Consider the following 25,880-nt stretch of genomic DNA (forward strand, 5'->3'; position numbering starts at 1 on the left):
ATCAAGCTTTATTATATCCTTCTGGAAGCTTTCGTTAATTCTCTCTGTATCTGTCTGAAGATTGTCTCTTTTCTTTTCGATGAGATCATGGATCGCTTTCTCTATGACCACAAGTGAGTATTTATATTGCAAATTCTCATCCTATCTTCAAAGTTCAACATGATCGGTAATAAAATAATGATAAAATATTTTTTTCTCTTTTATTTTTTCTTCTTGAAATTTCTGTAAAGGGTTCAATATTATATGTTTGATTACCTGGAAATCAGGGAAAGATGATGAAAGTGAGGAATTTTTTCAGTGATGCTAAATTTTCTTCTGGGTGTACAAGAGTTGAGATAAAAGTCGGATAATAAATTTTCTTGGGCGCAGATTTGACTGGGTTTCTTGAGAGATTGTAGGTGTTTTTCTTCTTTTCTTCTTGTGTGCAGATTTGATTGAGTTTCTCGAGAGACTGATTTTATTTTTGAGAAATACTTTTTGCAGTCGGGAGATGCAGTCGGCGTGCAGTCGGCTGTAAAAAAAATTAATACGGGACCTACATGAAAAAAAAATTATTTTTATAACTTTTTATAATTCATGTAGGTCCCCTTGAATATAAAAAAAAATTTTTATAATTTTTTTTTATTCATTCCGTACAGCCGACTGCATGTGGCGACTATATGTAGCAAAGCCTTTTATTTTTTTATTTTTTATATATCGGCCACATCAGCCAATTACGCCAAAGGTACCCAACCCTAGGTACCTGTAGCAGTTTTGTTTTCCAATTGGCCCATCGTCTTTGACTTTCTGTGACAGGCAAAAGAATTTGAAGTGTAATCAGTATGGTATGGTTTAATTTTGTAGACGTAAAATGTTTAGAATTGTATCGATTATATCGATTTTGTATTTTCAAGAACTGATTCTGTACTGATTACTCTCATAAATCGATACTTTCAGTTTTACCGGTTCAATCCAGTTTTTCTATTTCAATAAAATTTCAATTTATATTATATATTAATATATCATAGTATTATACCGTTACTCCAATAAATTATAATATTGTACTAATATCATGATATAATCCTAATATATATCATAGTATCATGCTATATTGATATCATAGTATTAATACTAACATATTAAGTTAACTATATTATGCTATAAATCTTATAACATATGATCAAACAAATTACAAATGTTCATATTTAATATTAAAATTTTATGTTATAAATTATAATATAAAAATTTCATATATAATTATATATTATAAATAAAAATATTTTATATAATATTAAAATTTTAATTTATATATATATATTTTTAAACTAGTCCGGTCTCGTAAAGCAAATAACGGAAACCGGATCGGATCTGACTTGTTTTTACAATATAGAAATCGATTCCAGACCGGACCAATTCAATCCAAAACCAGATCGGTCCGGTTTAGTTTGATCCGAGCCGGTTTTTCGATTTAAATTTTCACCTCAAAAATAGATTATGAAAAAAAATATATATTTTCAACTGAAAAAATGACGGTATCTACTTGGGCGTCTCAACTTTTTTTCGCGATGTTTTAAAATAAATGAAAACAGGGAAAGATATAGATCAGGAAACCCAACCTATGAACCAATATAATTACTTAGCCTAAGAATGAATAATCCAGATCGACTTGCATTTATGAAAGGGCTCATGGGTCTTTTATGGCCCATACAAAATAGACACCTCAACAACCTTGTCAACCCCACTACAACCGAATACTTGAAGAATAATCCACACCCCAGCTTGCATCAGTACAATAAAAGAACCAACTACTTATAAACCTAAACATCCAAAAAACATTATTTTTTCAAACAACTAAACGCTGCAACTAGCTTCCTAGCTAATCTTCCATCGGCAGCACTACGTACATGACTCAACGCACGTTCCCGGCCAAGCAAAGTTTTTTTCTTAATGCAAGTCGTCTTCGTGCAACAAACAGCAAGCTCCGACGTCCACATTGCTAGCCTGTGGATCATGCTCTGGCCTGCCTTTACACGCAAGACAACACATAGCTGAACTCAATTTATTCTGCACCCATCCATCGACCCTGCATTTTAGAGGTTTCACTAGATATCAAATTCAATCGTGAGATCCACTGGTGTAGTCTCGGTCCCGTTTATTACAGCCATTAAGTCACTATCATCACCAAGCAGATGAGCTTTCATGAATGCAACCACAATTCCTCCAACAAACCTCCTCATGGGCTCCCTAGACTTCCCATTTTTACAGCTGCAATATGTAAAAGTCCCTAGAAGCCCCCTGGTCTCATCATCTAGCATGTCAAGATGGCCGTAGTCCTTGGCCACAAAATGAAAAGCCGGCGCTTGGCATTCCTTGTAGAACTGCTCATGGTTAACACCCTTGGGAGCACATGCACATAATATACCGCTTTGTACTTCACCCAAGCCCGTGCCAATAACCATTACAGGCATATGACCAAGCTCAAATGAATGAGGACTATAGGTCAGTACTGGTGGATTGATTTGCATCCCTTCTTTTTTCCCATCAACCGGGTCAATGCCTATTAAGGCAGAGAGCTTCAGAGCAGAAGTTTCTACTTTTCCAAGCGCAAGTGCAAAAGCTGCCTTGCCTCCACGGCTATGGCCAGCAAGTCCTATCTTTTTTAAATCTGGTTGAACATTTGCTGGAAGCACGTCTAGGAGTCCGCCCCCGGATAACCATTTTATTGTTTCTGCTGCGGACTTTATGTCAACAGATGCATCTAATCCAGTCAGGCAGTATAGCTGTTACAGGCAAAGAAGAATTACAAACACAATGAGGACGACATCTAAGGGACAAGTACAGTCGTGAAGTATGAGTTAATCATGTTAGTGGGGAGAAGAATTTTATGAAGACGAGATATATGATTCGAATATCTCGACTGCACATCTCACAAATAATCAGAGTAAATGATAACCAATCTCATCAGCAAGGGAGGGCCTTTTAAAATCCAGTACATTTCATGGTTTGAAAGTCTTCCGGTCATGTCTCCAAATTGAGATCTACCCCGGTGCTTCCCTTCTCTTTATGCCTGAATTTTCAGATTCTTTGTAAACAAAACTTTACATAACTACTGACTTCAGACCCATTTCACCAGCCGACACCAAAGTGTACATAACATGTAAAAAAGTATGACCGTGGTGAATCTGTGATCTAAAAGCATGAACCCAAACGAAAATATGGGAATCGATGAAAATATTGCTTAGAAGGTTTTTAACTGAAGATTATACCCACTGTACCTAATATTGTTGAGACATGACAATAACCATAGATCACATGTAATATTGTGTGATCCACATGTCAGCAATATTTGATTACAAAAACACTTAAAGGCATGAGAGAGAGAGAGAGAGAGAGAGAGAGAGAGAGAGAGAGAGAGAGAGAGAGAGAGAGAGAGAGAGAGAGAGAGAGAGAGAGAGATTTTCTATAATATTTTATTTCAAACACTTTCCACAATTTAGAATAAGTCGATTTCACAGTATTTAATGTTGAGATCGATATACCATTTACAGACAACATTGTGTTTATAATTTCTAATCTTCAAATCATAGAAAATAATTTTAAACAAAAATTATAGGAAATCCTCATTTGGGAGAGAAAAGACTAGCCTGAGGGGCAACAACAATGAATCCATGGGAGGCGATGTGTCGGATGAGCTGAGAATAAAATGAGTTGCGGAGAAGGTAACCATGAAGGAGGACTAGCAGTGGGTATTCTCCAGCTTCACTTGGCATGGCAACCAAAAGCGGCTTTGGGGGTGGATTAGGAAGTGTAGACTTCTTGAGGCAACAATAAGGTTCCACATTCTTAGGTTGCTCCGTATGGTACTTTCCAAAATCAAAAACATTTGCTGTGGTGGTAGTATCAGTAGCTGTACTAGTAGCAGAAACAGCAGCATCAGCAGAAGTAGAAGTAGCCATATATGACCAGCTTGTATATGAAGCTCTTTATATATATGTAGCTACTGCATCTGTTTGATGTCTTTTGGAATAACTTCATTTTTGTGCTATTTATATAGCATAATTAAGCTCGGGAGGAAAATATATTTTTGTCGTGATACAGAAACTAGATTCGGAATTCTGTTAGCTAACCATGGTCCAATATTTATTGCCCGGTACCTAACCCTGGTCGGCCAAATTATGCTTGCAAGTTGGTACTGGACGTGACTGCCAAAGTTCATTATTGTTGCACGCACTAAAAACACGTGCTACTGTTCATTGCAGCAAAAAATTACCCTTGTATATATTTTTGTTTTCATGTGCGCGCAACTTTTCTGTGGAGGGAGCTCTGTTTGAAGCTGCAGTTATGAGAGATAGGGCTCGAATCAATGAATCTGACTTGATTTCAGGTTGCTGTAAACTGGTGTAAGGGTGAAGTAATCTGGTCGATCAGATGAAATTCTTATCTGTTTCTTAGTCGTTCTTCTCAATAACTGTGCAACATTTATACACAGGTAAACCGATGAGGTGATACGATTTCCTAGCCAAACAAGGAGCAAGTGGTACGAGTAGGAGGTCGATTGTCTGCAGTATCCCAGCAGTGTTAAATAGCTCTAAATGGATTGTGAAAGACAGTAATATTTCTGTTTGGTATGATAATTGAGATGAAGGAGGTCTTCTCAGTGGTCAATTTCTTGTGATAAATCATCCTTTGACTAATATTAAAGAGTGTCGTATTGAGAACGCGTGGGATATCTCTCTTTTGAATAGTTTAGTAGGCTATCAGAAAACTTATGAGCTGTATGTTTTTGGCCAGACAAAAGTAGGGTCAATATGTGCTTGTATGGTTGAAAGATAAGGATAGTCACTTTACCACTAAGAGTGACTGGGATTGTATTAGGATTCGAACACTTCTTTTACCTTGGGCTTAGTGGATCTACCATCCTAACCTTCTTAAAAAGATTTCCATTATAATGTGGAAGGTGGTTAATAAATTGCTTAAGTGTTGATGAGAATATTAAGATGGTGGGTATTTCGATGGTTTCTAAATGTAATTGCTGTCAAGTGGGTCATATTGAGGACTTGAATCATGTGCTTTGCACGGAGGAGTTTACTAGACACATATGGCGTTTAGCGGCTAGTCATCTAGGTGTTCATATGGTTTCTTGTTTCACTTGGAAGGAGCAAACGAATTGCTAATTTTGTAGTGCGAGTAAGTCTTCCCATGTGAGAATTATTTTTGGTTTTCTTCCTTCTATTATATTGTGGAAGCTTTGGGAGAGTCGCTATAAAGCCTAGTATGAAAATATAGTTAATACGGTTAAGTCAATTTGGCACGCTATTAAATTATGGCTCCATTGTGTTATGGATCAGATTATAAAAGATTCTTCAGTTTCTACCGGGTATGTTGATATTTTGAATAGATTGGATATTCCAGTTTTGAATCCTAAGCCTAAGAGGGTTAGTGTGGTTAGATGGACTCGGCCTCGCCAGGGCTAGGTGAAACTTAATACAGATGGTAGTAGTTTTGGAAATCTAGGCCATTATGGTGTTGGGGTGTTATTTGGGATTAATATGGCAGGTTGATTGTGGCTTACTCTGTGTCTTTAGGTACAGGTACTAATAATTTTGCTGAAATTAAAGGCTTATTAGAAGAAGTTCGCTGGTGTCATAATCTTGGGGTTTCACGTGTTCAAATTGAGACTAACTCTCAACTGTTGGTTAATTAGATCACTAAGGATGATTGCCCCATCTGGTATTTAGAAGATTTTTGGAATGAATTACATGCATATCTTAATTGTTTGTGTTAACGTCGTGTTTCGTACGCCTTTGGGCCAAGTCGCTCAACCGATCCGGGTCTTACTCGAGTCGGGTCCTGAGGCAAGAGAGAGGCGGCCCTGTGGTGGCCTGGGGAATCTCCGATGTCAAAGTTAGTATAGAATAGAGATAAAATTGCTCTAAAGGGGAAGACAATAGTGGAATATAATTGACAACAGATTTGAGTCCATCCTCCTTACCTTGCAGTTTTGAGCGACCTTTGTACTCGATCTTTTAGGTCAGGTGGGCCATGCCCTATGTTATGGGGCAGAGGGACGCCTCCTCCCAAAGTCTCCACCACCATGCTGCATTTAATGCGGCGTAGTTTTCTTGGTGTTAGTAATTTAATGTGGCGTAAGTCTCTGACAGAGTTGTCTGATATCGTCCCTTCCCTTTTTACCCGATCATGGTTTCCCGAGTCTTTCTGCAACGTTCAATCTCATTGTTGATGATTACCCTCGACTCGCATAGGTCTGGAGCCCGCCCCGAGCTACCAAAGGGGGCCTTTCTGGGCTCAAACCAGCATTCCCATAGCTCCTGGGGCCTAACGAAGTAATGGGTCTGTGGCAATATTATGGGCTATAGGCCCTGACAAAAATACCCCCTAACAGTCTGGATTATACTGTGAATCATATTTTTCTTGAAGGAAATCCAGCAATTAATTTTCTAGCCAAGTGTAGTGCTGAAGGTTTAAATGCTGATTGGTATGGAGATTAGATGTTGCCTAGTCTTTTAAGAGGTCTCTTTCGCATAGACAAATTTGATCTTCCTTATTTGAGGGTTTCGTAAGGTTTGTGCCTGGTAAGTTTTTTCTATTGGTTTTGTTTAAATTCCCCATCTTTGTTTGCTTATTTTTCTTGCAGGTTATCTTGTCTTCGGTTGGTCTTGTGTTAGGATTTTGTCTTTTCTCATGGCATTGTATTTGAATGAAATGGTTATCAAGGTTTTTTTGATGTGTGGGTTTTGGTCTTTTTATTTGTATCTCCTAAGTGTCGGTTTGTAATCATGGTTTTCTTTTGTCATAAGTGAGAACATTCAATAAAATTAGAATATCGTCATCTTCTTAAAAGAAAAAAGAAAAAAAGAAAGAAATAAGAAAGAAAGTAGTATGAGTAGGAGTGAGTAATTTGGAGTGGCATACGACAGAAGTAATGTCTTTCGCAGGTTGATAGTGTGGGCAGGGCTATCACATTTATGTTGGGTACCCCCATCATCTATGTATTGTCCATATGGTTGGAGAAATTACAAACAATTAATTAAGTTTTCACTGCAAGCAGTTAATTAACTTTTCACCATTAACAATTAAGAGCAATGTTACATACAGTCGTGGAATTGTAAACGCCGCACAATCACTTTGAAAAAGAGTGGGGTCCACGATTAAAAAATTAATTTTTTTTTTTTTTATGTAGGTCCCATATTAATTCATTTTTTTCAAAGCGATTGTATGCCGCTTACACAATCACGACTGCAAATATTATTTCTCAATAATTAATTAGTTTCAAATAAAATTAATTAACCACTCCATCAAGTTACTTTTTAAATGAGAATTTTATATAGGTTAATTTTATAAGTGACTGTGAAAAAAGCAAACGTATAAACAAATGTCTGATCTCCTCTCTCTATCTAATTTTCGAAAGTAACAATTTTAAATTATTGATCTTGAAGTGTAGAATCATTTTAGGAGATTTTAATAGCCTCTTTTAAGTATATATGAGGTTCAATCATAAGAATCTAATATGGCCTCTAAGATTAACTAAATTCTAGAATTCTGTTAGGCTTGAAATAATTCGAAATGATCTTATCTATAACACGTTGCAAACGATTTATGGCTTTTTCATGCCATTTCTTGAATAATAATTGCTGCAATGGCTGTACCGGTTTGCTCCCCATGTGCAAACTAACCTTCATCTGTCTCTCTCTTCACCACGTGGTGCATTTGTTATAGAATTTTAAGCGGACAGTAAGATGAATTGAGATGATTTTTAAATAATAATGAAATTATTTAGTTAAAATTATATGAGATAATTTTTAAAAATTTATATATTTAGATTTATATTAAGTAATAGTATATAAACTTTCTGGGGATAGTATATTAAGTAATAGTATATAAATATATTTAAGTATGAGAAATACTTTGGTCACAAAAATAATTTTACAAACTCATATGATTTAATGTGGTTTATCAAATTATTTATTATAAAGTAGATCTAGCGGATCATATTAAACCATGCCAATTTATGAGATTATTTTATGTAATCTTTTTGTAACTATAACAGTACTCTTTAAATATATATTAACTTTTAGGAGATCTGTAATTTATCCTTATTTAAAAACACTTGAAGAAACCATCTTTAAAATTTTACAACATGCATTTGGATTGGAAACCATCTTTTCGTACACCCAACTATGTATCTTAAGTCCTGTTTAGATGTTGAGATAAGTCAAAATGAGTTGAGTCTTTTATAAATAGTAGTGAATTCAAATAATATAATAAGTTTTGTGGAGTCCACTTAAGATAAGTTTAGATATATTTATAGAAAGTTAAAAAAAATTATAGGTTTTACATATAAATAGATATTGAATTAAAAAAAAAAACTATGGATCCCATATATAAAGAAATTTTGAATTTAGATAAATGTAATAATTTAAGAATTAAATATTTAAATATTAGACTCAATTTAAAATTAAATTAAATAATCCAACTACGAAACGGGCCTACTCTTTCCTTTTGCTTAGGTACTGCTTCCTTAAATCCTTTTGAGTTTTGGGTTTGTTCTCGTGTATTTGTAATCAAAAGGCGCCACCCTAGCCCATTGAGTACTCTACCTTGGCCCATACACGTCATACTCTCCACTGTAATATCCACTCTTTGTTGGCCTTTCAGCCGCATTTAAATGTTAAGTTGAGAAATTAGTTAATGATAATTTAATAATTTGTGAATAATAATGAAATAATTTAATTTTTTTAAAATAATTTGAATTAAGATGTTTTATTAAATTTTAAAAAATAAGAAAAAAAGTTTAAGAAAAGTATTATAAAGTTAAAATATTATTAATTTTTTTGAAATTTGAAAATATGAATTGTTTTTATGTTTTGTATGGAAATTTAAAAATTTTGTAATAATTAAGTAATGATTAGATGAAAATTTGAAATTGAAAATGTTTGTAATTGAGTTATGTTTTGAAAAGAAATGAGATAAAATAAAATGAGATAATGTAACACCATGTTCCCCACGATTAATAATAAAACCATTTTTTTAAGATTTGGAGAGCGAGAATGCTACTACTTAACCTGAATTTAAAATATATTTATTTTTTTAATACTAAAAAAAGTATCAAGTACAAAAATTCTTTATAATAAATAGAATCATTTTGCATTATAATACTAATATCGTGAATGAGAAAGTGCAAAAACATTTAAATGGGATACAAAATTCTCATCTCATTTTATTTAATCAGTACAAATTTTCAAATTCTTACATAAAATATATTAACCAATTCAAAATTTTCAAATTTTAAAACAATAATAATATTAAAAAATAATATTTTATTTAACTTTCAACTTTCATCTAAAATCAAAATTTCTCATCTCACCATCCAAATCTATTATTATTAAAATTTCTCAAAATTCATGCCATAAAAATTATAACTAAAAATCTCTGTACATGATGTAGGCCACTATCACATCTTCCTGGACTAAGTCTCGTCCTACAGTTGTACCTTCATAAATATTCTAACCTTGAGTGGTTTAAAAACATAAAACAAATCAAATGAGTCAATGATTTAGTAAGAAACCCATCATAACGTAAACATATTTAACATAAAGTTTTTCATAATATATTTCATGTTGAGAAGGTAAAATCATGACTATTCATATGTATGCTATGACATGCATGACTTATCTTAACTTATCTTACTTATCATACTAAGCTACACATATAACTAAGGTTGTGCATCGACTGCATATCCCACTACTGCAAGGGGAACTACTAATAGTATTCTAACATACTATGGTGGACCACGCTTAACTTTGTGGCTTATACATCCACCTATAAATTGCATTGGCACCATATCTCTGAATGACTATCTCATTAGCTGTTCTTAGCTAATCTTACACTTGATCATATGAAAGCTTATGTTTTATGCAACATGAAATGCATGAGATGCATAATACATATATATTTATAATATGCAGGATGAAATATGATGCATGACGCGCTTGCAAATATTATGACATATGTGGTATGTAAACACTAACTTATAAAGAACTGACTTTAATAAGAATATATATAACTAACTAACGTAAGTTAATCCTAATTTATGATTAACTTACTTACCTTGCAGCGTTAATCCAACATTTCAAGCATGAAATTGATCATGTAAACTAGAAGAAAAGAGAAAACGTGAGGGATGTTGTGAGATGAATAAGGCTATTGGCTATTGGAGTGGTAAACGTGGGACACACACGATGCTGGACTTGGTATCTTGGGTTAAGCAGCTGCATATATAGAGGTTTATGGTTTTTTCCAAATAATATACCGAAGAGAGATATTTATAGAGAGATTTGAAAGAGGGTGCCGACGAGTTTGAGTTGGACTAGGTTAAGACATGTAGTGACACTAATCTGCCAAACACTCAATCGTGATCATCTAAGAAGAGAGTTTGAATTTAAAATATGATCTAGCAGTTTATTCAATGTAGGATTGGCAGTGACTGAGATTACATAGGAGACTTCAATCAGTAATGATTTTAAATTAAAATAAATTTCTAATGGCCGATCTTTAAATTCTAATATAAGTATAACTCGTTCAATAATAAATGAGATTTAACCTAGTTATTGAGTCTAATTAAAATTCCTAATCAATTTTAGTAATTTATCACTCGTTGGCTTATCCAATATGGCCCATTAGATATAATTTAGGTCAAATAAGAATTATCAATATTTTGATCTTAGAATTGTTAGACTGAATTGTTACAAATGACATGGCTATCCAAATGAGGCCTCAATGTCACAAGTCATATTCCTGTATTTCACCAAATATACGGGTTTAATCCCTGTTATAACTCACTCTAACTTGATCATAACTAGATTGATCAATTTCAGATAAAGTAAGAATAGAATATTCTACTCTAGGTATCTCAAATTGTAGCCGCAACATTCTCTTTAAAATTTTTTAGCAAAAATCATAAAATAATATTCTTAAAAAACAGTTGAAACTTCCAAATAGAAGTTGATAAGATAGAAGACTGCAAAATATAACAAAAATTCTATCAACAAGCCATCCACACAACCATATTGATAGTGTAGGAGAGCCAGGTTGGCTCAAAGCTCAATGGTTGGAACAATGGGATGTGCCATAGGCTATGGATGAGATCTTGACTCCCACTCCTCAGATCGTGAAAGGAATTGCCACCTAGCTATAGTTCCTTTTCTTCAGATGGGTAGTCGATCTGACATAACTATCTCTAGCCTATGTTCATCCTTGTATCCCCAAGGAAATCCCATGCACTGAGATAGCCGGTTGGATCATCATCAAACACAAGAATAGGTGCTCAATCAATGTAATGTTTGCTTTTATGTGTCTTTCATTCCGTTGCTTATCAAATCTTAAATCTCAATCTCAAGTTGAGGTGGAAACAAGGGATCAGATCAACCTATTGAAGTTGTGTTTGAAAGATAAACTCAATTCAACTCATCTCAAATCAATTATTGATAAAATCTATTATTTTTTCAATTTTTCATAAAAAAAAATTAAACACATCTCAACCTATTTTATAGGTTTCAATCTAAAAAATTTAACTCTTCCCAACCTACCTTGCCTGATTATAGTCTTTCTAAAGCATTCTCAGCCTAAGAGGGGAAAAAGTGTGTTTTCTAAATTTCTACACTTATAAGGAGAAGAATCTTAAATTAAATATTGGTTCATTTAGAGGCCGAACATGCCCAGATACTTCGCCTTCATATTACAATATGAACTATGGAGTGTTTGTCCCTCGCGCTATTTTAAAATACACTTTAGAACCGCCTATAACACCTAGTTGTTTTATTCCGCACATTCTCTGACAGAGTTGTCTCTCTGCTTTTCACTAATAGAATGTTATCACAGGGCCTGATTCACCTGATCTAATCCAATCATAATTATTATATATAAAGCAGAAGATTACAGGACAAGACAATCATGGTTCTACCGCAGCTAAACCCCCCAAAAGTCTTAAACTAGGTGCCAAAAAGCAATCAAAGGACAAGCCAAACCCAAATACAATAAAATATATAAGCACATAGAATGGGGCCATGTCCTTATCTTCTCTACTAACGTTATGCTTTACTCAAAATGGGATTCGTTCCTTCTCTTTTTGACTGCCTCAGTCCAAGATACTCCTTTCCTTTTTGTGCATAGGGGAACAGAAGACTTGGATCACATGGTGTTACTTTGATTTAAATCACTTTACTTTTCCATTCAGAAACAAAAAGAAAAGCTCAATCCATATTCTCCCCCAGATCAGTGTGACCCATTTGGACATTAACTCATCTTTTTGAATTTCTCCTTTTTACAATAGGAACCCAAGAAAAACAGCCCCCACTGAACTTCAAAATACCCACCCTATTATGTTCGGAGGGCCACAACCTAGGTCCCAACTAGGCCATTTGCCAAAATCACCCTCTCATGTAAAGAGGACATTTCACACCCTATGCCTGTTATTTCTTTCAGCAGCAATGGTGAGGAGCCTTGAAACACCTTGAGTCCAGATATCATACTCCTTCTGGTTCCTGCACTCAAATTCTACGACTCCCCGCAATACAGTTTTCAATCCAAAGTATCGGCGATGCTCGCCACCTTCCAGCAAGTGGCGGCCGGGCCATGCTGGCATATCTTTAATCACCTCCAATACCATATCTGTAAATTCGAAAAGTGATCGATTTAAAGATGAAGCCTTTTAATCTTTATCCCACTTTAGTGCCAAATGCTTTCACAGATCCCCAAATACAAGAAGACCCACCTACAATTCCGTTCAAATTATTAGAGACGGACAAAAGCAATTACTTACTCTTTTTCTTCTTTGTGATGGTCCCAGCAACGTGCCTGCTCTTCATCTTCAACATAACCTGCACAAAAAGAACTTTGAAAGATGTAAAAGATTCCAAAGAAGCGGCACAAGAAAGAGAGTAGATCTCCATTAATTTCATCAAGCTCAGTTTTTCTGAACTTTTTCTCTGAACCTTTTACCCATCAGGTTCACACACTCATAACCAAAAGTCTAATTGATACCCAGACAATTATGCAGGTGGATATTTCAGAGGCGGATCAAAACAGTGCTTCGCATAGAAAGACTACCTGGTTCATTCTGTTAATGTAAACGGATACTATTTTCCAATGAAGATCACCTGCGTTCATCAGACAATGATACAATCAACCTCTCTTTCTATAGATGGGGAAAGATATAATTGATTCACTCTCACGTCAAGTAAAAATCACAATCCCCCCATAACAGCCCCTAGCAAATCGGATTTTAAACGTAGATATAATCACTAAAGAATCTTTTACCTGTGCGGGTGCGTTTCAGGAGTTCACAGCCTCTAGCAAGTAATTCTCTACTGCAGATGCCCAGAAAATTCTCTTCAGGAACGAGCTCACCACTGAAGCTGCTGTTGGAATTACCGTTACTACCGTTGTTAACGTTTCCTCCCACTCCCATACCCTTCTCCACCGGGATTACAGCCGCTATATTCCACACTTCCTTCAATGCCCTTGCCTTCAATGTGGCGGCCCCACGTAAAGCTGCGTATAATTTTCGTCAATTAAATTATAACCATATTCCCAAAATACCGTGGAACAGAATCCATAAGAAAATTGACATGGTGTTTACCGGTAGCAGCAGCAGCAGTTAACGTCATTATGTCTCCAGCCGACCTGACATTCACGGCGGAGCTCAACACAGACGCGAGGTGCTCGCGCTCAGCACCCATGGCCTCAGCCGCCTCGACGCATTGGGCGGCTACCAAAGTTGCCGCAGATGCCACTGCCATGTCGGTCTTTGCCATCTGCTCATCCTTGCCAGCACCAGAGGAGGCAGCTGTGGCAGCAGCAATAGCTGCCACGGCAGCAGCCACTCCAGCCACCGAGACAGCGGCATGGAGCTGCGCATTCTGGGCCCTCGTCTCCTCCTTCTTCTTCTCCTTCCTGTCCTTCAGCCACCTCCCTACAGTCTTTCCACCACCACCGGCGGCACCCCCTACTCCACCGGGTGTGGAGCCAGTTCGGAATTGGGCGTTGTGGGTGTTGGTCGAGCGGCAAAACTGAACATGCATGAATGAGTGTTTCGTGGGGGCACACGAAATTAAGAAAATACATGGGTATAATGATTTCTTTTTGGAGATTAAAAAAAAACAACATATTTAAAATTGCAATTTTTATAAATATGTGACGTAATTATGGAGTCAATTAGCCATGTATGTGACGTAAAACTTACAAACAGAAAATAATCTCGACGAGTCAATTACCCTAAAAAAGTAAAAGACGATATAAATCAGCTTTTGGGTCCACAAGAAATGAATGCAGCAAGAGTGTGGGACGGGGACGCTATTCTATGGACTGGCTAAGTTGGGAGGCGAATTTGTTAGGAATAACCAAGAGGTCCATACGTACTGTATCGCGTCTCTCTAAACTAATTCGGTCGATGGGGACCGGAACGCAGTAGAGCAATTTTTATTTGGGTGGTTAGGGAATCAATTACTCAGTGGCAGGCTCAGTAAATTAGATGTATTATTGGGGCGAGATTTTAAAGAAATTGAAGTTACGAGCTCCACCCCGCTGCTCTGCAAGTTTTTACACAAGAAGAGCTTTTGCTTCTTCCAATGCCTAATTGTTTGTTCTGGAGCTATTGGTTGTAACGAAGGTGGTTGGAATGGCAGGATTACTCAGGAAAAGCAAACTTTCTTTTTCTTTTCAGGGGTGGAAACTCAGAACAGATTAGTTAAATTCCGAGAGTGCCATTAACTTTTGGCGTTTAAGAGAGCGAAACAACGCTCTCCCGGTGTAACTAAAGGGCGTTGATTACAGAGAAAGCCTGGACTATGTTCGCTCTGAGACTGGTCAGTTCTGTCCCCCCAAAACAGAGACACCGTGTTCATGCTTTGTAGCGAAAAGGAGGAAAATAAAGCAAAGCAAAGCAAGTACGACTGGCTTGTCTGTCTCCTCGTGTGTGTTTGTTCGTTTGTGTGGAGTAAGATTCCGGTGACCGTGAGTACAGTAGCCGCCGGAAATGGGTAAGAAGAAAACCTTGGCATCGTCTATTTCTGAGGGGGAAACAGGTGGGCTGTCGGTTAAGGAGCCGCAGCTCTGGGTGCCGTTGAGAGGGCCACTGCTGTGGGAGAGCCTGCCTGAGGTGCGTGGGGATACCTCCTGCTGCAAAAGTAGAGAGATCATGGCGTGTAATTTGGGTTAGTAATAATTAAATGAAGTTAAAGAGGAAACGATTTGGTTTTTGTTAAGTGGGTGCGCTGTAGTACTCGTGACACAGAGATTTGGACCCAGAAATAGACAAATATAACAGGGTACGCATAGAAAAACAAAACTGAAATTGAGGGTCAGAAGCAGAATATAAAAGTATGAAAGCGCTGTTCGGATTGAACATAACCAGGAAACAAACAACGGGGAAAAAACGCCAGAATAGAAAGAGAAAACAAGAACCCAGTCAAATTACGAGTAAAAGCTATAATACGATATAGCCGATACGAGAAACAGAACAAAAAAACAAAAAGAGAGAGGCCAGTTAAAACCAATGTTTGAATCAACCCCCAAGAAGCCAAAAAACCCCACAATTTGTCTACACACGCCTCGGCGTTGGTTTCCCAGTCTCCACCAACACTCACCGACTGTGACATGATCCTCTCCATCACCATCTGTGACGTCTCGGACGAAGCAAACGAAAAGGGGTTCCCAGAGACCGTAGCACTCTCCTCCAACTCTCCGGCCAAGTCCTCGAGTATTGGCCCGCCGTTAACACCACCAAGAACACCACTGGAGGTCTTCGACAATGCCACCGTCTGTGGTGGGGCCAGAGCCTTCGAGACCTCCAGAGCCGAGACGCTCCAGGATCGCGAGAGAAACTCCATGGGCTCCCGCGGGGTCTCCGGTGGCCGGAACATGGAGGAACGGACGGGTTCGGGTCGCCATGGCTCCGGTATGGCGTTGTCCATGACAGAGAGTGTCTCTGTTAAGCGTAGGGTGAAAGGGCGCGTTGGTGGAGAGTTTCTGAAGGTGAAGACTAGGCTCCGCGCTTTATAGAGGCCAGTGGCTATATCTCGTATGTGAGAGTGAGAGAGAGAGAGAGAGAGGGAGAGAAAGCGGCCGAAATGTGAAAATGTCAAGTCTAATTATTAAAGCAAAGTATTAAAATGAAAATTTTTAAAAAATAAAAAAATAAATAAATACAAGGGCTCCGTGTCACGTTGTGGGTTTTGTCGCCTCGTACACAAAATCGAAGGAAACTGGAGAGTTAGAAACACGCGCTTCGGTTAAAAGATGGGAAGGGAAGAGAATTTCTGAGTGACACCTTTCGTGTTGCGATTCGTTGGTGCGGCACTTCCACTTTCTTTTTTTTTCGGCAGAGGCTACAGGATTTTTTTTTTTTAAAATAAAAAAACTAGGTCCACACAATATTTGAACAAAATATAAATGATTTATCGAAGTTTTGATTTAATTAAAAAAAAAAAAACTAATTTGAAAGAAAACTGATGGACAGTGTAAAATTATTTTTCTAAAATTCGTGCATAAACAGAGTAATTCTCTTCTTCAAATATATCTAATAATAATAAGTGAAAGGTGAAACAATATTTTTACAAACGTCTTGACTAAAACTAGTTCTCCATTCTTTTCTTTTTAAATACATAAGTTATAGAAAATATTACATATTATATTTTTATCTGACTTTTATTCCACTATAAGCATAACATAATTCTTATATAGCATTATTCTTAAACAAGAAAATGAGAATAAAAGAAACTTGAACAAAAGCTAGTTCTCAATTACAAATGATTGAAGAATTACTCGTTCATTTTTATAAAATAATTTATCTTATCTAATTATTATAATTTTTTATAAATTTTTATATAAAATAAAATAAATAATTCAACTTTTTCAAATTTTAAAACAAAATAATATTAAAAAAATATATTTTAATAATATTTTATTTAATTTTCAATTTTTATTTCAACTCATTTCATCTCATATACGAAAATAAACGAGGCCTTATCTTACCCTTAATGAATTTGAAATTCACCTCTCATTTAAATAAAGTAACGAGATAAACTTAATTGTAACAATTTTTTTTTTTAAATCTTAATTAACTAATATAATAGAATTGGAATAAATTATAAAAGATTTATAAGTCTACCATTAATCTTGTTGAAATATTTGCATGTGCCTACAACAATAATGGATTCATGCATTGATGCCAATTCAATTTTGACGTCGGGCATGATAGAGTGCAAAACGGAAAAATCGATGACGTGGTATATAATAGAGAATAAGAGTAATACTATATAAAGTCGTAAAATGTGTAAATATCGTATAGTTATTTTGAAAAATAGTAAGGTCTATTATTAAAATATTAATTTTTTTTTTCATGTGAGTCTTATATTTATTTATTTATTTTAAAAATGATTGCGCGACGCTTGCACACTCATGATTACAACTATCATTTCGAAGAAGAAATGAGGGTACATATTTCTTTTGGTTAAAAGGGGTGGTTGGATCTTCTAAAATAAAGGCTAGATTATTTTCTCGTTTGGTTACATAATTCATATAAGATGAGATAAGATATTTTATTAAAAGTTAAATCAAATATTTTCATAATATTAATTTTTTAATATTAATTTTATTTTAAAATTTTAAAATTTTGAATTATTTATTATATTTTGTATCAAAATTTTAAAAGTTGTAATGATTATATAAGATGAGATAGTTTGATACTTGGTAATGGCCTCCTTTGGTTACAGATCATATGAGATGTGATGTTTTATTAAAAATTTAATAAAATAATGTTATAATGTTTTTTTAATATTAATTTTGTTTTAAAATTAAAAAAATTAAATTTTTTATTATATTTTGTGTAAAAATTTAAAATAATTATAATAATTAAATAAAATGAGATGGGATAATTTAATTTTTGATAAACTAACCAGCCCTTAATTTTTTTAGAGCCAGATTATTAAATCCCAAAAGCCCCAGTTCACATAGATGTATATCGTATTTTTCCAAAAAATTAAATGTCTAAAATAGATCGAGATTTTTTATGAAAAACAAAAAAAGTTTAAGAGTATATGTAAAGTGATGTGGTCGGTAGAAAATATTTTGCCCAATTCCAATGATAACGTAATGGAATTCATAATAATGCACTCAGGCCAAGTCTTGAAAAGACGAGAGGAGAGGGGGGAGCAAGGTGGCAGCATTCACGATCCCGTTTTCCAAAAATAAATATAAAAAACAAAAAACAAAATAAATAAATATTAAATACTCATTATTCGATTAAGAAAAGCTGGCATTTGGACCCTACAAGAAACCGATCCACGCAGGGCTGCAAACTGGATCCATTCGGGACAATTAATGAGATGGGCCATCTCCACGTATGGCCCGTGAAGAACCTGCGATGGAGGTAAAAGCAAATTAGCCAATAGCCATCAATGAATGGTGATCAATGATTGGGAGGGCAGCCAACCACTAATGCTCTTTCATATGTCCACCATGGACTTGACTTCTAAAATTAGGACATGTTTTACCCCCATGATAAGACGTAGTTACTAATTTTTAAATTTAGGTAAATGTTTTTTTTTTTCCCTAAGATAAGTAAAAGGAGACAAAGCAATAAATATTGATAATACAATATTATAACTATGTCCACGTCATAAAAAAATAATCAGTCAACCCAATTCGTTCTTATCTACTTTGTGTACTCAAATGCAATGTAATAGCTTACCACATAATAGTTAGAAGACTATACTATCAATCATGAATTAAAAAATATATATATATATATTGAAAATAATTGGATAATTAAACGAAATAAATCCAACCAGCCACCCATTATAAAATAAATGGAACATAACTTTCATGAATTAATTAATTGGTCCCCACTTGTAATAACATCTAAGAAATCAATTGTACTCAAAAAGGAAAATTCAAGATAATGCAAGAGTCGAGACCACTGTCAGTCTCGTGCGTGGGGAAAGAAATAGCAACTCAGTGATCAGAGACGTAATGATATCATTATTTAATGGAGACAACAGTATATAGAAGTAGACATTCAATATATAAGTAGACATTCAATATTATGTGTATAAATAGCATTTTTTTGATGCTCTTCATTATATAATTAGTTACGTATTAAAAATATTAATCCAATCAAATATATTGATAAAATAAATAAAAATAACTGTCCATAATATTAATCTTTTTTAAAAATATATTCTGATTTGTCAACCTCTGCATGTAATCATATGGTATGCTACATATATATATTCATGCATAGCATGCACTTTGATTAGAAGTTGGTGCAGTGGCCCAATTAATGAGATTTTAATGGGAAAATGACCTGCTGTCCATTATGTCAAGTCACACATTATCTGTGGTGTATAGTGTTGGTTGTCCCACAAAAAGACCCGATCGGCTCAAATTTCCGTAACCCGGGCTTCATACTTTGTTAAGCCTAATGATTAACCGCAAGACATTTCCGTTTCTCGAGGAATTAAGAAGAAGAACAGATCTATTCCCATTCTCTCAATCTCTTTTTTGGTTTAACCGCGGAATGTTGACCACCCTTCCTTCGTACTATTTTGGAGGAGTTTTGGAACTCCACCAAATATCTCGCCTGTTTTGTATAGTAAAATGTTTTATTTTCTATCATTTTATTATTATAATTTAATTAAATTTTTATCTAAAATATTATAAATAATTTAACTTTTTTAATTTTCAAAACAATATTAAGAATGTTAAAAAATAATATTTCGGTTATAATTTATTCAACTTTCTTTTTAGTACATCTTAACTAATCTCATCTTAACTTATTATCTAAATAATACATTGTTAAAAATTTGAAATATAGAAGAATCTATTGTGCCTTTTTAGGATATGATTGGGAATGAAACTATTATCAGACCACTTTACTATTATTTATAAATAGTTTATTATTATTTACAAATATTTTAATATTATTTCACTATTATTCAAAAATTATTTTATTATTATTCACATATGATATGAGATAATCAATTTTGAAAGTTGTTTGGAAGAGATTTCATCTCATTTTATCTAATTCCATTCTAAAAAATAGACACTTTTTTAATTTTAAATATTCAATTTTTTTTTATTTAATCATTAAAAATTTTTCAAACTTTCAAACAAAATAAAAATTAATATAATATTAAAAAATTATATTATAACAATATTTTAATTTTATATTAATTTAATTTAACTTTTACTTTCTTATTTTTCAAAATTCAATAACATATCATAACCCAAACTATTTTATTACTATTCACATATTATTATATTAATATTCAGATATCTTTTATCTCATTTCATTCCAAGCATCCCTTATGCATGCCGGGATGAAGTAGTTGTTGCAATTCGAAATGTCATGAGTAGAGATATTAAGGTTGTATTTAGATATTAAGTTGAGTTCTGTTCTTTATGAATAGAAGTAACTTGAGATGGTGAAGTGAGTTATGTAAGATCAATTTAAGATGAGTTTAGTACTATTAATAAAAATTTTAAAAAAATATGCATGAGTCTCACGTATAAAGAGGTGTTGAGTTGAAAAAGATTGTAGGTCCTACTTGTAAAGAGATTTTAAATTGAGATGAATTTAATAAATTGTGTATTTAGATGTTAGATTCAATTTAAAATTAGAATGAATTGAATTAATTTCATCGCAGTCTAACAATCAAACTAACCCTTAAACATAAGAGTAATGCTATAATTATAAATAAATTATATAAAAATAATTCTACAAACTGACATGATTTCATGTGATTTGTGAGCTCTATTTAATTATAATAAAAATAATTTTATAATCTCATAAAATATATTAAATCATATTAATAGTATTTCTCTAAACATAATATATGAAAGTCTCCATGTCAGGTTGCCAGGTAGCCCACCCTGCACCTTACATGCGGTCACCACGTAAGACAAAAATGCTAGGGTCGAGTTCAGTTAATGGAGCAAACTACAGTTGACATAAGTGATTATGTTCCACTATTCCTCACCCAAAGCCCTGAGACCTCAGGCTTCGGCCATGTTTCAGCCCGACAGATAAAAAGAGGTCCTGACACGCTCCGCCAGTGGTGTTTAATTTGTTCTCTCAGTCCTCAGTGATTCTATTCCATTCCCACGTGGTATGGTATCGTTCTTGGCATTGTGTCTGTGTTTTTGTTGCACAGATTTAGAGCCTCTAGGCAAAGGACGTCTGCCAAAACGGGCGTGTAGGCGTGCCTGGCTACGTCATCATCTCCCTGTTTTGATTTCATACAATATTCTTATCTCAGACCAAAAGCTCGAAAGCATGACAGGCTTTTTTTTCCTCTTTTTTCTTTCTTCATTTTCTTGCGATTGTTCTACATGCATGGTGCCACCAATAATAAGTTATGACTAGAAGGTATTATAAAGGTAAAGCCATACATAAGATCGACCAGCTGTAACATTGGAAGAAGGAATTGAGTAAATGGCCCAGGGCGAGATGTAGTGCAGGAGTGAGTTTAGATGGAACGTACGGCTTGGCTTCTGAACGGCCAATTAGCATTTTTGTATCATGCTTTGTTTTTGCACGAACGGTTCGATCTGAATCTTCGGAATCTCGGATTACAGCTTATTATGGAGGAAAACCTACTTGCATGAACAAGTTTTACAAGTAGAAAAGTAAATATGAAATCGGCTAGAAAAAGGATAACGACAACTATCGGCAAGTCGGAAACTTGACAATCCCGACTTATCAAGAACAACAGTATATGAGGTCTGCCTATCTGCAGATACGGTGGAAGTTCAAGGAAGAGCAAAGGCATTATGACTAGCTCATCCCGACTATATAGTTTGCTAATCCATTAGAATTTAGCGAGCAGATTGATTACCTTTACAGTGGACATGACGATTAATTTACATAAAAATCTTATACTATACGCTTCTACCTAATTAACATGTGATTTATCATTTTTTTAATCTATCTTATTATATATGTATTTAAATAGAATGAATAAAATGATAAATTACTTATTGATTAGGTGGATATATATGTGTGAACATGTAAAACTTACTTGTATCATTTCCATGGAAGGCAGGTGCCATTTCCAAGGTCAGCTTACAGCAAACAGCAAGCAAGGAATCAAATAATCGTATCTGTTTTTTAAAGTTTGACAATCAAATAATCATATCTGTTTTTTAATGACGCCCTTTTGAAAAAAATTAAAACACCATAAACGAAGGAAGAGGAATTAAAGAATATCTTAAGATTATATAAACAATAAATATATTATATGTAAGTATAGAGAACAAAATATACTTCCAATGAAATATTTGTGTTACTACGTCGAGTATTAGTCGTTTAAGAGTATTAATGAATTCTTTAATGAGATTGGAGTTTATTGGTATAAACCCTATTTGAGTTAATGCTTGATGTTTTGTGGTGTTTAGGATCTTTCAGTCTGGTTTTTAATGGGTAGATCATGCTATTACGATTATGTATAGATCATGGTAATTGCCTCCCTATTCTTTTCATTCAAAAAAGTAAAAATAAAAGATATATAAATATATTTTTTCTTCATTTCTTTTTATGATATATACATTATTTACTTTTTATTCTGCTATCTTCACATATTACCCCTAACAAGATCAACAGGCTTTGTTTTATTATTTTAATCTTGAGCTTGTTCTCCTAAGCAGGAGTAGTACTTCAACGAGGGACAGCACAGAAAGGTATGTTACTATGGTCAAAGATATGGGGCTATGGGGTAAGTGGGACTGTTTGAATCAGTGGAGAATGTTTTGTACTCCTGTTTACAAGTGCGAACACTTTATACCTTGTAAACAACATTTAATATACATATGCAGAGGAATTTCCGTCCCGATTCAAACAAAGTTTTATGGAGATGTGTGTAAGCTATATCGTCATGTGTGTCAAGAGAGTAGTAATGTGGTAAAATAATGCGTACGGCATATGAAGCCAAGGTGCATCCATCATCATGATCTATACATGATTCTGATCATCTCTCACAGATTTTGTCCCATTGGCCCGAAATTTTCTTGTAAAATTATTCTTCAAAGTCAAACATTTGTCAAATTTTTTCTACGTTGTAATCATGATAGCTATATCTTCTTTTGAAATTTGCTTACGGCTGTAACGTACATTAATATTATATATATATATATATATTTATATTAATGCTTACTATATATGGACTAAATTGATCAAGTGCATGGTATTCTGAGAGTGGGAATTTGGATATGTTATTACAAGTTACGTACGTTCCCTGTTTTTATGTGAAAATAGAGACTAATGATCTCATGAATAATATATATATAAGAGAATAGCAACATCTTAGATTAAATATTGGGCATGTTAGAGAGAGATATATGAGAGAATCTACAGCATGAATCTTGGTAGGTAGCTCAACTTGCTCAGAGATCACTAGACTTTGGCGTACCCCTTTTAATTTATTGCAAAGCTGATTAAAAAAAAAAACAAAAGAAGAAAATGATGGTTTCGGTATAAAATTATGTAAAGGTAAATTAATATTAATTCTCCCAAAACAAATTATTGATTATACTAGGTTAAATGTATATAAGACTACCGAGACAGAGACATCGAAGGTGACAAATTAAGAAGAGATTAAGGGATCATTTGAATGTTAGAAGCATCTGAGTGTAGTTCAATTTTACACTTCATTCAACATCCAAACACATGCAAGTCTTCATTGAGTGCATTTCAACTTGAGACTTCGTGGGACTCACAAAAAGCAAAAAGTCAAAAGGACACTGATATAACTGACTTTTCTTTCAGTTTCTCTTTTCCCTCCAAAAGCAAAAAGTCAAAAAGGCAAAAACATATGCTTCCCTAATTTCTTTTATCCATAGCAAACCCACGATGCATTTTGAGTGATTGAGCCTGCTTGAGCAAGAGACAAATGTTTCGAGCGCTGAATAAAGTGAGGCTGATCAATTTGTTGGGTGACTCAAAATTTTTTTTCTTCTGTATTACATGCATTTTTTTGCTGCTAATTAGATAATAGAAAAAAATATGGGCATGATACTGTTGTAATTTTATTGGTAATTATTTTATTTTTTTTTTATAAATTTGGAGTAATTTTTTTTTTTTTATAACACGGGAAATATTTTGTTTATTATTTTGTTTTAATTTTTTTTCATTGAAGTAATTTATGATTGATTTATACTATTTATTAATAAATGATTTAATAAATTAATTATTCAATCATTACAACAACATTATAATCATTGGTGGGCCCTGTACCTTTTTTAACTTCCCATAAATAGAATTAAACTCATCTTAACATCCAAATACATCTTAGATGAACCCCAAAGAACTTACTCTATCATCTCAATTCACTACTATTCATAAAAAATTGAGCTCAGTTCAATATATAAATACAACCTAAAAGCGGTGGGGGGATGGGGATGCATGGGTTAGTGGGACATGATGTGGATCTTCATTTTCATCATTAAGAGATTGCTTGGATAGTGAGATGAGATGTGATGATTTTAGATAAAAGATAAATAGAATATTGTTAGAATATTTTTTTTATATTATATATTATTATTTTTAGTTTGAAAATTTTGAATTGTTTATTATAATTTATGTGAAAATTTAGGAAAGTTGTAATGATAAAATGAGATGAGATTAGATGGATTGAGAGAGTTTCTCAATCCAAACGGCCTCTAAAACTCATATACTACGTGTAGTACCCTCTCGAGAACCCTTCTCATTTGATTTCGGTAAAATTTTAGACAAATTTAACTAATATGCCATTTTTTTAATTTTTAACTAATTACTCAAAATTTGATCTAGATGAATCATCTCACTCTTTATAATAATAAAGTAATATTATTTTTAAAATTTTTTTATCTACTTATTTAATTTATTATTTATTTCTTAAATATATATTTTTTCAATATTTTCAACAATCTATATATTAAAAGACATAAAAATCCATCTCCCAATTTAAACTAACTTTTTTTTTAAAAGATAACAGTATCCTAATTTTATTGAATACTCTCACTTATAGTGAAAGAAAACCGTAATTACAAGTAGATACATGAGATTATATATAATCCTAGAACCTAAAATCTGGTATCAAAGTGAAATGTAATAACACAAATAAAAGAAACCACTAATCATAATATACAAAGAACACACGTCAAATCAAAAACACAAATTGCATGCTTAACAACACCTGCAGTCAAAGCAAGTCTAAGTAATAAAAAAATTGTATAAATCGTGTTATCAATGTTATATAACTTGTAAACCTGCTTGATCAATTTGAATAGCTCCCTTAATGACTTTTGGAAGATTGTCTCTAGCATTAAAATATATACAAAATGTATTCACAAAGGAGTGAGAAATAATAATATTCATTTGACTAAGTTACTGTAGGTTAGTGTAACTAGCCATAACCAAATTTACATACCAATGGTTAATTCAATGTGGGACTTTTAATAGGCATATTAGCTAAATTTTAGCTAAAGTTGGAGTATGGTTTAGTCAATGGGGATGCTCTTAGTAAATTTAAATTGCACTCCGATTAGCATTCTCTTTAATTTGGTCACATGCAGCCTATTAATTTATGGCCTATATATATGATTAATGTTGCAATTTATTTCAGGGATATATATACGTCATTCACATATCCTGATTAAGCTTCAAGAAGAATGGCTGAAGATTCAAAACTGGATGACAGAATTATTTGGATAGAACTAGATTCGAGCAAGCCAAGAAAGTTGATCGATTACTCTGGAATTGGTCGGGGAGAGAGAGAGAGATTTCATTAACTAGCTAAGGGCATGCAAAGGAAGACGATCATTAAATAGAAGATTAAAGCCTCCACCAA

At 33.9% G+C, this 25,880-nt stretch overlaps 2 protein-coding genes across 3 annotated transcripts; both read right to left on the reverse strand.

The window, feature by feature from the left end:
• Nucleotides 1-1,627: 1,627 nt before the first annotated feature.
• LOC122278211 (chlorophyllase-2-like) lies at nt 1,628-4,012 on the reverse strand. Its single transcript, XM_043088351.1, has 2 exons — nt 3,624-4,012; nt 1,628-2,759 (listed from the first exon to the last, which is right to left on the reverse strand). Exons 1-2 carry the CDS (start codon nt 3,933-3,935, stop codon nt 2,082-2,084), a joined length of 990 nt encoding a protein of 329 aa, XP_042944285.1. The 5' UTR covers nt 3,936-4,012; the 3' UTR covers nt 1,628-2,081.
• A 7,883-nt stretch (nt 4,013-11,895) lies between these two features.
• LOC122278218 (VAN3-binding protein-like) lies at nt 11,896-16,116 on the reverse strand. 2 transcript variants are annotated; one of them, XM_043088372.1, is made up of 7 exons: nt 15,642-16,116; nt 15,049-15,171; nt 13,637-14,066; nt 13,315-13,548; nt 13,105-13,154; nt 12,818-12,875; nt 11,896-12,666 (listed from the first exon to the last, which is right to left on the reverse strand). In XM_043088372.1, exons 1-7 carry the CDS (start codon nt 15,966-15,968, stop codon nt 12,452-12,454), a joined length of 1,437 nt encoding a protein of 478 aa, XP_042944306.1. In that variant the 5' UTR covers nt 15,969-16,116; the 3' UTR covers nt 11,896-12,451. The 2 variants fall into 2 exon arrangements, with proteins under 2 accessions (XP_042944306.1, XP_042944298.1); XM_043088364.1 differs by having other exon boundaries at nt 15,049-15,174; nt 15,642-16,114.
• Between the last annotated feature and the right edge of the window lie 9,764 nt (nt 16,117-25,880).

The sequence above is a fragment of the Carya illinoinensis genome, chromosome 1 (genome assembly GCF_018687715.1).
Source record: "Carya illinoinensis cultivar Pawnee chromosome 1, C.illinoinensisPawnee_v1, whole genome shotgun sequence".
Classification (NCBI taxonomy): Eukaryota; Viridiplantae; Streptophyta; class Magnoliopsida; order Fagales; family Juglandaceae; genus Carya; species Carya illinoinensis.

Bases quoted from the DNA above. Each gene is read 5' to 3' on its own strand.
- LOC122278218 (XM_043088364.1), bottom strand. From the start codon at position 15,968: ATGGACAACGCCATACCGGAGCCATGGCGACCCGAACCCGTCCGTTCC. The intron at 14,067-15,048 runs GTTTTCTTCTTA...ATGCATGTTCAG, and splicing joins CAGAAATAGACGATGCCAAG to TTTTGCCGCTCGACCAACAC. The intron at 12,667-12,817 runs GTAAGTAATTGC...TCGAATTTACAG, and splicing joins CATCACAAAGAAGAAAAAGA to ATATGGTATTGGAGGTGATT.
- LOC122278211 (XM_043088351.1), bottom strand. From the start codon at position 3,935: ATGGCTACTTCTACTTCTGCTGATGCTGCTGTTTCTGCTACTAGTACA. The intron at 2,760-3,623 runs GCTAGTCTTTTC...TGCCTGTAACAG, and splicing joins TCATTGTTGTTGCCCCTCAG to CTATACTGCCTGACTGGATT.